Source organism: Pristiophorus japonicus, chromosome 4 (genome assembly GCF_044704955.1).
Source record: "Pristiophorus japonicus isolate sPriJap1 chromosome 4, sPriJap1.hap1, whole genome shotgun sequence".
Lineage (NCBI taxonomy): Eukaryota > Metazoa > Chordata > Chondrichthyes > Pristiophoridae > Pristiophorus > Pristiophorus japonicus.
The window spans coordinates 3,374,674-3,387,282 of NC_091980.1; the positions used below are offsets into that span (position 1 = coordinate 3,374,674).

Genomic DNA, 12,609 nt, shown 5'->3' on the forward strand with positions numbered 1-12,609 from the left:
CTGTCTTGCATATACTCAAAGACTGAGCTAAAAAATGATTAAGAACGGGAAGATAGACTACGAAAGTAAACAAAATATAAAAACAGATAGCAAGAGTTTCTATAGGTATATAAAAGGAAAAGAGTGGCTAAAGTAAATGTTGGTCCCTTAGAGGACGAGACCGGGGAATTAGTAATGGGGAACATGGAGATGGCAGAAACTCTGAACAAATATTTTGTATCAGTCTTTACGGTAGAGGACACTAACAATATTCCGACAGTGGATAGTCAAGGGGCTATAGGGGGGAGGAACTTAACACAATCACAATCACTAAGGAGGTGGTACTCAGTAAGATAATGGGACTAAAGGCAGATAAATCCCCTGGACCTGATGGCTTGCATCCTAGGGTCTTAAGAGAAGTAGCGGCAGGGACAGTGGATGCATTGGTTGTAATTTACCAAAATTCCCTGGATTCTGGGGAGGTCCCAGCAGATTGGAAAACTGCAAATGTAATGTCCCTATTTAAAACAGGAGGCAGACAAAAAGCAGGAAACTATAGACCGGTTAGCCCAACATCTGTGGTTGGGAAAATGTTGGAGTCCATTATTAAAGAAGCAGTAGCAGGACATTTGGAAAAGCAAAATTCGGTCAGGCAGAGTCAGCATGGTTTTATGAAGGGGAAATCATGTTTGACAAATTTGCTGGAATTCTTTGAGGATGTAATGAACAGGGTGGATAAAGGGGAACCAGTGGATGTGGTGTATTTGGACTTCCAGAAGGCATTTGACAAGGTGCCACATAAAAGGTTACTGTACAAGATAAAAGTTCATGGGTTGGGGCAATATATTAGCATGGATAGAGGATTGACTAACTAACAGAAAACAGAGAGTCGGGATAAATGGTTCATTCTCAGGTTGGCAATCAGTAACCAGTGGGATGTCGCAGGGATCAGTGCTGGGACCCCAACTATTTACAATCTACATTAATGACTTGGAAGAAGGGACTGAGTGTAACGTAGCCAAGTTTGCTGACGATACAAAGATGGGAGGAAAAGCAATGTGTGAGGAGGGCACACAAAATCTGCAAAAGGACATAGACAGGCTAAGTGAGTGGGCAAAAATTTGGCAGGTGGAGTATAATGTTGGAAAGTGTGAGGTTATCCACTTTGGCAGAAAAAAATCTAAGAGCAAGTTATTATTTAAATAGAGAAAAATTGCAACGTGCTGCAGTACAGCGGGACCTGGGGGTACTTGTGCATGAAACACAAAAGGTTCATATGCAGGTACAGCAAGTGATCAGGAAGGCCAATGGAATTTTGTCCTTTATTGCAAAGGGGATGGAGTATAAAAGCAGAGAAATCTTGCTACACCTGTACAGGGTATTGGTGAGGCCACACCTGGAGTACTGCGTACAGTTTTGGTTTCCATATTTACGAAAGGATATACTTGCTTTGGAGGCAGTTCAGAGAAGGTTCACTCGGTTGATTCTGGAGATGAGGGGGTTGACTTATGAGGAAAGGTTGAGTAGGTTGGGCCTCTACTCATTGGAATTCAGAAAAATGAGAGGTGATCTTATCGAAATGTGTCAGGTTCTGAGGGGGCTTGACAAGGTGGATGCAGAGAGGATGTTTCCACCGATGGGAGAGACTAGAACTAGAGGGCATGATCTTAGAATAAGGGGCTGCCCATTTAAAACTGAGATGAGAAGGAATTTCTTCTCTCAGAGGGTTGTAAATCTGTGAAATTCACTACCCCAGAGAGCTGTGGAAACTGGGTCATTGAATAAATTTAAGACAGCGATGGACAGTTTCTTAAACGATAAGGGGATAAGGGGTTATGGGGAGCGGGCGGGGAAGTGGAGCTGAGTCCATGATCGGATCAGCCATGATCGTATTGAATGGCGGAGCAGGCTCGAGGGGCCGTATGGCCCACTCCTGCTCCTATTTCTTATGTTCTAATGACCTGCTCGAGGGGCAGAATGGCCTCCTCCTGTTCCTATCACGGATGACATCACACACACTGTGCTGATTGTGATGATTCGGAGAGCAGGGTTATTCCCAAGAGAACAAAACTTTTGAGTGATACCTCCGACACTGAGCTGTAATAACCAGCTGAGCAGGGCCACTGACACAGAACTCCCCCGGGCCAGGTTTTACTCTCGTTGCAGGTAGGAGGAGAAATTGGGCCGCGCCTCGGTTGAGGCGTTAATCAAGGCGGAGCGGTAATTTTAGCGCCTTGCAAAGGTTTGAGCCCTCCCGGCCAGAAATTGGTGCTAACCGGGCGAGAAGCTGATGGGGGCGCTAAAACAGCCATTGCACACCAGAGCTGGGGGGGGCGAGAACAAAAGTTTGGTCGGTATATTTTGCAGACTCACTGCGCATGCACGGAACTCCGAGTTAGACCCCAGCAACAGCCGAGTCTTAAAAGTGCGGCACAGTAACGCCCCCATTAAAGTTTTGAAAATCAGGTGTTTTCAAGCCGAACTGTTGTATCTGTCTGCCACTGCACACTGGGAGTCTCACACACCGTGCTGTGTGTAAACCTTGCACTGACTGTGACTGAGACTCACACCGTGCTGTGTGTAAACCTTGCACTGACTGTGACTGAGACTCACACCGTGCTGTGTGTAAACCTTGCACTGACTGTGACTGAGACTCACACCGTGCTGTGTGTAAACCTTGCACTGACTGTGACTGAGACTCACACCGTGCTGTGTGTAAACCTTGCACTGACTGTGACTGAGACTCACACCGTGCTGTGTGTAAACCTTGCACTGACTGTGACTGAGACTCACACCGTGCTGTGTGTAAACCTTGCACTGACTGTGACTGAGACTCACACACCGTGCTGTGTGTAAACCTTGCACTGACTGTGACTGAGACTCACACCGTGCTGTGTGTAAACCTTGCACTGACTGTGACCTCCGAGGGAAGCCCTTCCTCATCCCGTTAAGTAGCCGCCAGTTAACGACTCTGCGAGCCCGGACCCACTGTTTTTCCAGACGTTGTTCTTGGCGGGCACTCAATGAGGTGGCCGCAGTGAATTTACCGGCCGGGCCGCGAGCATGGGCATTTCACCAGGAATACGTCAGGATTGGAGCGATCGTCAGCAGTTGGGCGCTAGCGGTTTGCACACCTGGTGAGCCGCTAATGAATTTCCGGTCGGGGCGCTAAATGCTGTGCTCCCGGTCGGTAAGGTCTTACACTCCCATTAACACCCACCCTCTGACTGCTCACTGAGGCGTTAGACAACCGAGAATCCAGTCCAGTGAAGTTTTTTTAAAATTTGGATTTAAAACAGAAAATGCTGGAAATACGCTGAGGGACCATTGTGGTGGGAATAACACCACCACAGTTAGCATCCCGGAGAATAAACAGCCCGGGATCCTGCTCCTGATCTCCATCTCGTGCGGCAACATGCCAGTGGGTGTTGGACAGGACAAGATCGGACTCAATTCTGGTGCTCCTCACAGTAGAGCAGACTTGTAGTGTAGCCCTCTGAGTGAGAAGGTGCTGGGTTCAAGCCCCACTCCAGAAACCTCAGCATAAAAATCCAAACTGATACATCCGGTGTAATAACAAGGAAGCGCTGCACTGTCGGAGGGGCAGTACTGAGGGAGCGCTGTACTGTCGGAGGGACAATACTGAGGGAGTGCCGCACTGTCGGAGATGCAGTACTGAGGGAGCGCTGTACTGTCGGAGGGGCAGTACTGAGGGAGCGCTGCACTGTCGGAGGGGCAGTACTGAGGGAGTGCCGCACTGTTGGAGGACCAGTACTGAGGGAGCGCCGCACTGTTGGAGGACCAGTACTGAGGGAGCGCCGCACTGTTGGAGGACCAGTACTGAGGGAGTGCTGCACTGTCGGAGGGTCAGTACTGAGGGAGTGCCACACTGTCGGAGGGTCAGTACTGAGGGAGTGCCGCACTGTCGGAGTGGCAGTACTGAGGGAGTGCCGCACTGTCGGAGGGGCAGTACTGAGGGAGTGCCGCACTGTCGGAGGGGCAGTACTGAGGGAGTGCTGCACTGTCGGAGGGGCAGTACTGAGGGAGTGCTGCACTGTCGGAGGGGCAGTACTGAGGGAGTGCCGCACTGTCGGAGGGGCAGTACTGAGGGAGTGCTGCACTGTCGGAGGGGCAGATTACGAAAGCCCTGCACTGTTTGAGGTGCCATCTACCGAATGAGCCAGGCCCCATCTGCCCTCTTAAATGGATGTAAAAGATCCTATGACACTATTTCAAAGAGCAGAAGAGTTCTTCCTGGCGTCCTGACAAATATTTGTCCCTGAACACACATCACTGAACGGAACCGTCCTTACCAGGTCTGAATGAAGAATGAATTTTAGAAGAAAGATTAGCTAACTCAACAAGTGCCAGACATGATGGGTGCGTTTACTGCTGTAGGGGATGGGAACCAATGCAGGGAGACAGAGGGAAACAAAAAGGAGGCAAAAGCAAAAGACAGAAAGGAGATGAGAAAAGTGGAGGGCAGAGAAACCCAAGGCAAAGAACAAAAAGGGCCACTGTACAGCAAAATTCTAAAAGAACAAAGGGTGTTAAAAGAACAAGCCTGAAGGCTTTGTGTCTTAATGCAAGGAGTATCCGCAATAAAGTGGATGAATTAACTGTGCAAATAGATGTTAACAAATATGATGTGATTGGGATTACGGAGACGTGGCTCCAGGATGATCAGGGCTGGGAATTCAACATCCAGGGGTATTCAACATTCAGGAAAGATAGAATAAAAGGAAAAGGAGGTGGGGTAGCATTGCTGGTTAAGGAGCAAATTAAGGCAATAGTTCAGAAGGACATTAGCTTGGATGATGTGGAATCTATATGGGTAGAGCTGCAGAATACCAAAGGACAAAAAACGTTAGTGGGAGTTGTGTACAGACCTCCAAACAGTAGTAGTGATGTTGGGGAGGGCATCAAACAGGAAATTAGGGGTGCGTGCAATAAAGGTGCAGCAGTTATAATGGGTGACTTTAATATGCACATAGATTGGGTTAACCAAACTGGAAGCAATACGGTAGAGGAGGATTTCCTGAAGTGCATAAGGGATGGTTTTTTAGACCAATATGTCGAGGAACCAATTAGGGGGGAGGCCATCTTAGACTGGGTGTTGTGTAATGAGAGAGGATTAATTAGCAATCTCGTTGTGCGAGGCCCCTTGGGGAAGAGTGACCATAATATGGTGGAATTCTGCATTAGGATGGAGAATGAAACAGTTAATTCAGAGACCATGGTCCAGAACTTAAAGAAGGGTAACTTTGAAGGTATGAGGCGTGAATTGGCTAGGATAGATTGGCGAATGATACTGAAGGGGTTGACTGTGGATGGGCAATGGCAGACATTTAGAGACCGCATGGATGAACTACAACAATTGTACATTCCTGTCTGTCGTAAAAATAAAAAAGGGAAGGTGGCTCAACCGTGGCTATCGAGGGAAATCAGGGATAGCATTAAAGCCAAGGAAGTGGCATACAAATTGGCCAGAAATAGCAGAGAACCCGGGGACTGGGAGAAATTTAGAACTCAGCAGAGGAGGACAAAGGGTTTGATTAGGGCAGGGAAAATGGAGTACGAGAAGAAGCTTGCAGGGAACATTAAGACGGATTGCAAAAGTTTCTATAGATATGTAAAGAGAAAAAGGTTAGTAAAGACAAACGTAGGTCCCCTGCAGTCAGAATCAGGGGAAGTCATAACGGGGAACAAAGAAATGGCGGACCAATTGAACAAGTACTTTGGTTCGGTATTCACTGAGGAGGACACAAACAACCTTCCGGATATAAAAGGGGTCGGAGGGTCTAGTAAGGAGGAGGAACTGAGGGAAATCCTTATTAGTCGGGAAATTGTGTTGGGGAAATTGATGGGATTGAAGGCCGATAAATCCCCAGGGCCTGATGGACTGCATCCCAGAGTACTTAAGGAGGTGGCCTTGGAAATAGTGGATGCATTGACAGTCATTTTCCAACATTCCATTGACTCTGGATCAGTTCCTATGGAGTGGAGGGTAGCCAATGTAACCCCACTTTTTAAAAAAGGAGGGAGAGAGAAAACAGGGAATTACAGACCGGTCAGCCTGACATCGGTAGTGGGTAAAATGATGGAATCAATTATTAAGGATTTCATAGCAGTGCATTTGTAAAGAGGTAATATGATAGGTCCAAGTCAGCATGGATTTATGAAAGGGAAATCATGCTTGACAAATCTTCTGGAATTTTTTGAGGATGTTTCCAGTAGAGTGGACAAGGGAGAACCAGTTGATATGGTATATTTGGACTTTCAGAAGGCTTTCGACAAGGTCCCACACAAGAGATTAATGTGCAAAGTTAAAGCACATGGGATTGGGGGTAGTGTGCTGACATGGATTGAGAACTGGTTGTCAGACAGGAAGCAAAGAGTAGGAGTAAATGGGGACTTTTCAGAACGGCAGGCAGTGACTAGTGGGGTACCGCAAGGTTCTGTGCTGGGGCCCCAGCTGTTTACACTGTACATTAATGATTTAGACGAGGGGATTAAATGTAGTATCTCCAAATTTGCGGATGACACTAAGTTGGGTGGCAGTGTGAGCTGCAAGGAGGATTCTATGAGGCTGCAGAGCGACTTGGATAGGTTAGGTGAGTGGGCAAATGCATGGCAGATGAAGTATAATGTGGATAAATGTGAGGTTATCCACTTTGGTGGTAAAAACAGAGAGACAGACTATTATCTGAATGGTGACAGATTAGGAAAAGGGCAGGTGCAAAGAGACCTGGGTGTCATGGTACATCAGTCATTGAAGGTTGGCATGCAGGTACAGCAGGCGGTTAAGAAAGCAAATGGCATGTTGGCCTTCATAGCGAGGGGATTTGAGTACAGGGGCAGGGAGGTGTTGCTACAATTGTACAGTGCCTTGGTGAGGCCACACCTGGAGTATTGTGTACAGTTTTGGTCTCCTAACCTGAGGAAGGACATTCTTGCTATTGAGGGAGTGCAGCGAAGGTTCACCAGACTGATTCCCGGGATGGCGGGACTGACCTATCAAGAAAGACTGGATCAACTGGGCTTGTATTCACTGGAGTTCAGAAGAATGAGAGGGGACCTCATTGAAACGTTTAAAATTCTGACGGGGTTAGACAGGTTAGATGCAGGAAGAATGTTCCCAATGTTGGGGAAGTCCAGAACCAGGGGACACAGTCTAAGGATAAGGGGGAAGCCATTTAGGACCGAGATGAGGAGGAATTTCTTCACCCAGAGAGTGGTGAACCTGTGGAATTCTCTACCACAGAAAGTTGTTGAGGCCAATTCACTAAATATATTCAAAAAGGAGTTAGATGAAGTCCTTACTACTAGGGGGATCAAGGGGTATGGTGAGAAAGCAGGAATGGGGTACTGAAGTTGCATGTTCAGCCATGAACTCATTGAATGGTGGTGCAGGCTAGAAGGGCCGAATGGCCTACTCCTGCACCTATTTTCTATGTTTCTATGTTTCTATGTTTACACACTGCCTGGTTTGCATTTCATGTTCTTGCAAAACACCTTCTTGTGCAAGTCGTGACTTTTCCCGTACTCTGATATCACAGCGGTTGACGGGACTATCGTCTCTGCCTGGAATTACTCACATCCTTACAATCTGTTTCTGAAGTTACAGTTTTACCCTCAGCACAGAAACAGATGTGGAATCATTGTTTGTTTATTTCCAGCTCACGCACTGAAAACAGACACTAATATTACAGCAGTAAATTCGCTCAAACATCCTTGTAGAGCAGAGTTATATTTTTGTCGGGCATGGGGCTTAGTGCAGAGTGCTTGGTTAATCAAAATGAATCAATGCAGCGATCATAGTATCAGAGAATCTGTGACAGAGCGATCCAATCAGTCCCACTCCCCCCGCTCACTCCCCATGTTCCTGCGATATTTTCCTTTCCAAGTATTTATCCAATTCCCGGTTTGAAAGTTACTATTGAATCTGCTCCCACCGCCCTTTCAGGCAGCACGTTCCCGATCACAACTCACTGCATAAACACATTCTCCCCATAACTCCCTCTGGTTCTTTTGACAATCACCTTAAATCTGTGTCCTCTTGTTACTGACCATCTTAAGGGAGTAAAGAGAGGCGGAGAGGTTTAGGGAGGGAGTTCCAGAGCTTGGGGCTCAGGCAACAGAAGGCACGGCCACCGATGGTGGAGCGATTATAATCAGGGATGCTCAAGAGGGCAGAATTAGAGGAGTGCAGACATCTCGGGGGTTGTGGAGCTGGAGGAGATTACAGAGATAGGGAGGGGCGAGGGCCATGGAGGGATTTGTAAACGAGGAGGAGAATTTTACAATCAAGGGGTTGCTTGACCGGGAGCCAATGTTAGTCAGCGAGCACAGGGGGTGATGGGTGAGCGGGACTGGGTGCGAGTTAGGACACGGGGCACAGGGGGTGATGGGTGAGCGGGACTCAGTCCGAGTTAGGACACGGGACACAGGGGGTGATGGGTGAGCGGGACTCGGTCCAAATTAGGACACGGGACACAGGGGGTGATGGGTGAGCAGGACTCGGTGCGAGTTAGGACACGGGGCACAGGGGGTGATGGGTGAGCGGGACTCGGTGCGAGTTAGGACACGGGGCACAGGGGGTGATGGGTGAGCGGGACTCGGTGCGAGTTAGGACATGGGGCAGTGAGCACAGGGGTGATGGGTGAGCGGGACTGGGTGCGAGTTAGGACACGGGGCAGTGAGCACAGGGGGTGATGGGTGAGCGGGACATGGTGTGAGTTAGGACACGGGCAGAGGAGTTTTGGATGAGCTGAAGTTTATGGAGGGTAGAAGATGGGAGGCCGGCCAGGAGTGCGCTGGAATACTCTAGTCTAGAGGTAACACTGCAGACCGTTATGTGAAAGTAATAATGTTATTAGTGAATGTAGTAAAGCTGATTATTAGAAAATCCTTTGTGCATGAAGCATTGGCGGGAATTAATTTGTCGCGACGGTAAGCATGGGGAGATCCGCTAACGATCTTTCATTGGCCCCAATCTTCATTCTCAGAGTTGCTCTTGGAACTCGACACCCGGGAGCAGGTGAGACTGAGAGGCGAGAGTTTTGTGATCAACTGCTCTGCACACTCGGATATCTTGTCCATGCTCGTGAGATGGATTCACCCGCGGGGCTCGGTAAGTCAGCTATTGTCTGCTCCTGCCCTCCTTCACAACTTGCATGTTATTTTATTTCCAGCTTGCTTTCGATCCGACCGATCCAATCGCCAAAGTGACTCCTCGCAGCGCTGTGGCGAGTTCCTCACCCTCTCCCCCGGCCCCCCGACTCGCTCTGTCCAATCCCAGTACACCGGGGCACAACCCCGGGTCAGGGCGGCAGGCCGGAGGGAACATCAGCTGGCGTCTGTGGGGGTCCGATTCTTCCTGGACTCCTTTCCGCAGGGCGACCGGTACCTGGGATCAAGTCCCGTCTTCAAACCCCTCCCTATCCCTGTAACTTCCCCCAGCCCCTACACCCCTCCCTATCTCTGCAACCCCCTCCAGCCCCTACACCCCTCCTTATCCCTGTAACCTCCTCCAGCCCCTACACCCCTCCCTATCCCTGTAACCTCCTCCAGCCCCTACACCCTTCCCTATCTCTGTAACCTCCTCCAGCCCCTACACCCCTCCCTATCCCTGTAACCTCCTCCAGCCCCTACACCCTTCCCTATCTCTGTAACCTCCTCCAGCCCCTACACCCCTCCCTATCTCTGTGACCTCCTCCAGCCCCTACACCCCTCCCTATCTCTGTAACCTCCTCCAGCCCCTACACCCTTCCCTATCTCTGTAACCTCCTCCAGCCCCTACACCCCTCCCTATCCCTGTAACCTCCTCCAGCCCCTACACCCTTCCCTATCTCTGTAACCTCCTCCAGCCCCTACACCCCTCCCTATCTCTGTGACCTCCTCCAGCCCCTACACCCCTCCCTATCCCTGTAACCTCCTCCAGCCCCTACACCCCTCCCTATCTCTGTAACCCCCTCCAGCACCTACACCCCACCCTATCCCTGTAACCTCCTCCAGCCCCTACACCCTTCCCTATCTCTGTAACCCCCTCCAGCCCCTACACCCCTCCCTATCTCTGTGACCTCCTCCAGCCCCTACACCCCTCCCTATCTCTTTGACCTCCTCCAGCCCCTACACCCCTCCCTATCTTGGTAACCTCCTCCAGCCCTACACCCCTCCCTATCTCTGTAACCTCCTCCAGCCCTAAAACCCCCCGAGATCTCTGCACTCCTCCAATTCTGGCCTCTTAGGAATCTCTGATTTTAATCGCTCCACCATCGGTGGCCGTGCCTTCAGCTGCCTGGGCCCTAAACCACTCCATCTCACCCTCCTCCTTCAAGGTGCCCCTTAAAACCTACCCTCCTATCCTAATAGCTCTTTACACGGCTCAGTCTCAAATTTTGCAAAGATTGATAATGCTCCTGTGATGTGCCTTGGGAAGGTTGCACACAATTAAAGGCACTATATAAAGGCAAGTTGAACCAGACTCTTGGTCAAAGCTTGCTGAGTGGTATCAATGGAGCTAAGCTCCTCAAGGCCGGCTAGACATTCTGTAATGGGGCAATGGGTCATGGGATGAAACTCATTGGCTGATGGTGTACTATTTGCTTAAAATGATAGGGGAGTGTCAATGGGCTGTGGGAGGGGATTCAATGGGTGGGTAGGGTCAGTGATAGGGGAGAGTGTACATGGGCTGCGGGAGATTCAATGGGTGGGTAGGGTCCGTGATAGGGGAGAGTGTACATGGGCTGTGCGAGGGGATTCAATGGGTGGGTAGGGTCTGTGATAGGGGAGTGTGTACATGGGCTGCGGGAGATTCAATGGGTGGGTAGGGTCTGTGATAGGGGAGAGTGTACATGGGCTGCGGGAGATTCAATGGGTGGGTAGGGTCAGTGATAGGGGAGTGTGTACATGGGCTGTTGGAGATTCAATGGGTGGGTAGGGTCTGTGATAGGGGAGAGTGTACATGGGCTGTGCGAGGGGATTCAATGGGTGGGTAGGGTCCGTGATCGGGGAGTGTGTCCATGAGCTGTGGAAGATTCAATGGGTGGGTAGGGTCGATGATAGGGGTGTGTACATGGGCTATGGGAGGGGATTCAATGGGTGGGTAGGGTCGATGATAGGGGTGTGTACATGGGCTGTGGGAGGGGATTCAATGGGTGGGTAGGGTCGATGATAGGGGTGTGTACATGGGCTGTTGGGGGAGCTGGGTTGATGGGATGAATACTGTTTCCGGTGCTTTATGTTGTAATGAATTGAGTGGCAGTTTTGAAAGCAGTTGCAATGTGTTTTCTCCCTCCAGCCTGTCTCTGTTACTCTCGACCGACATTATAATCACCTGTTCACATTTACGGCATCGCTGCGAATTGACGCAGTGAATGGATCCGATTCGGGAAACTTCACCTGTGTGGCGGAAACCGATTACCGAGGGAAGCAGGAGGACGTATCGGCCATGACATCGTTGCGTGTTGTTGGTAATAATCACGAGCCTTGGCCTTGGCGGCTCACAGAACGCGGGAGGGCTGGGGCGGGTGTAGGGGCAGAGTGTGGCGGGCGTGCGTGCCCATCCTGGACCCACTTACACTCAGTCACGTCCCCTCGAGCCGTCGCCATTAATTGGTCGTGTGAAGTCCCCGCGGTCACAGGGCACTCCACCAAAGTCTGCACGCAATCATAACATTGACAGAGGACTTCAGTCCCCAGAGAGGCAGAGAAGGTGAAGCAGAGATTTTATAGAGGGGGTCAGAATCATGAAGGGTTTTGATGGAGTAGATAGGGGGATCTGTCTCTGCGGGCAGGAGGCTCGGTAACCAGAAGGACACAGATTGATGGCGATTGGCAAAAGAACATAGAAACATAGAAAATAGGTGCAGGAGCAGGCCATTCGGCCCTTCGGGCCTGCACCGCCATTCAATGAGTTCATGGCTGAACATGCAACTTCAGTACCCCATTCCTGCTTTCTCACCATACCCCTTGATCCCCCTAGTAGCAAGGACTTCATCTAACTCCCTTTTGAATATATTTAGTGAATTGGCCTCAACTACTTTCTGTGGTAGAGAATTCCACAGGTTCACCATTCTCTGGGTGAAGAAGTTTCTCCTCATCTCGGTCCTAAATGGCTTACCCCTTATCCTTAGACTGTAACCCCTGGTTCTGGAATTCCCCAACATTGGGAACATTCTTCCTGCATCTAATCTGTCTAAACCTGTCAGAATTTTAAACGTTTCTATGAGGTCCCCTCTCATTCTTCTGAACTCCAGTGAATACAAGCCCAGTTGATCCAGTCTTTCTTGATAGGTCAGTCCCACCATCCCGGGAATCAGTCTGGTGAACCTTCGCTGCACTCCCTCAATAGCAAGAATGTCCTTCCTCAAGTTAGGAGACCAAAACTGTACACAATACTCCAGGTGTGGCCTCACCAAGGCCCTGTACAACTGTAGCAACACCTCCCTGCCCCTGTACTCAAATCCCCTCGCTATGAAGGCCAACATGCCATTTGCTTTCTTAACCGCCTGCTGTACCTGCATACCAACCTTCAATGACGACATGCCAACCTTCAATGACCCCGAGGGGGAGATGAGGAGAATGTTTTTACATAGCGAGTTGTTGTGATCGGGATCGCGCTGCCTG

At 49.8% G+C, this 12,609-nt stretch overlaps 1 protein-coding gene across 2 annotated transcripts in view; it reads left to right on the forward strand.

The window, feature by feature from the left end:
• The window catches only part of LOC139261981 (macrophage colony-stimulating factor 1 receptor-like), a 93,430-nt gene that overhangs the window by 29,568 nt on the left and 51,253 nt on the right, over positions 1 to 12,609 (forward strand). For both annotated transcript variants that reach the window (XM_070877142.1, XM_070877143.1), the window contains exons 2-3: positions 8,988 to 9,112; positions 11,282 to 11,453. In XM_070877142.1, the coding sequence (XP_070733243.1) occupies positions 8,988 to 9,112; positions 11,282 to 11,453 (297 nt within the window). The remainder of the gene's footprint in view (positions 1 to 8,987; positions 9,113 to 11,281; positions 11,454 to 12,609) is intronic.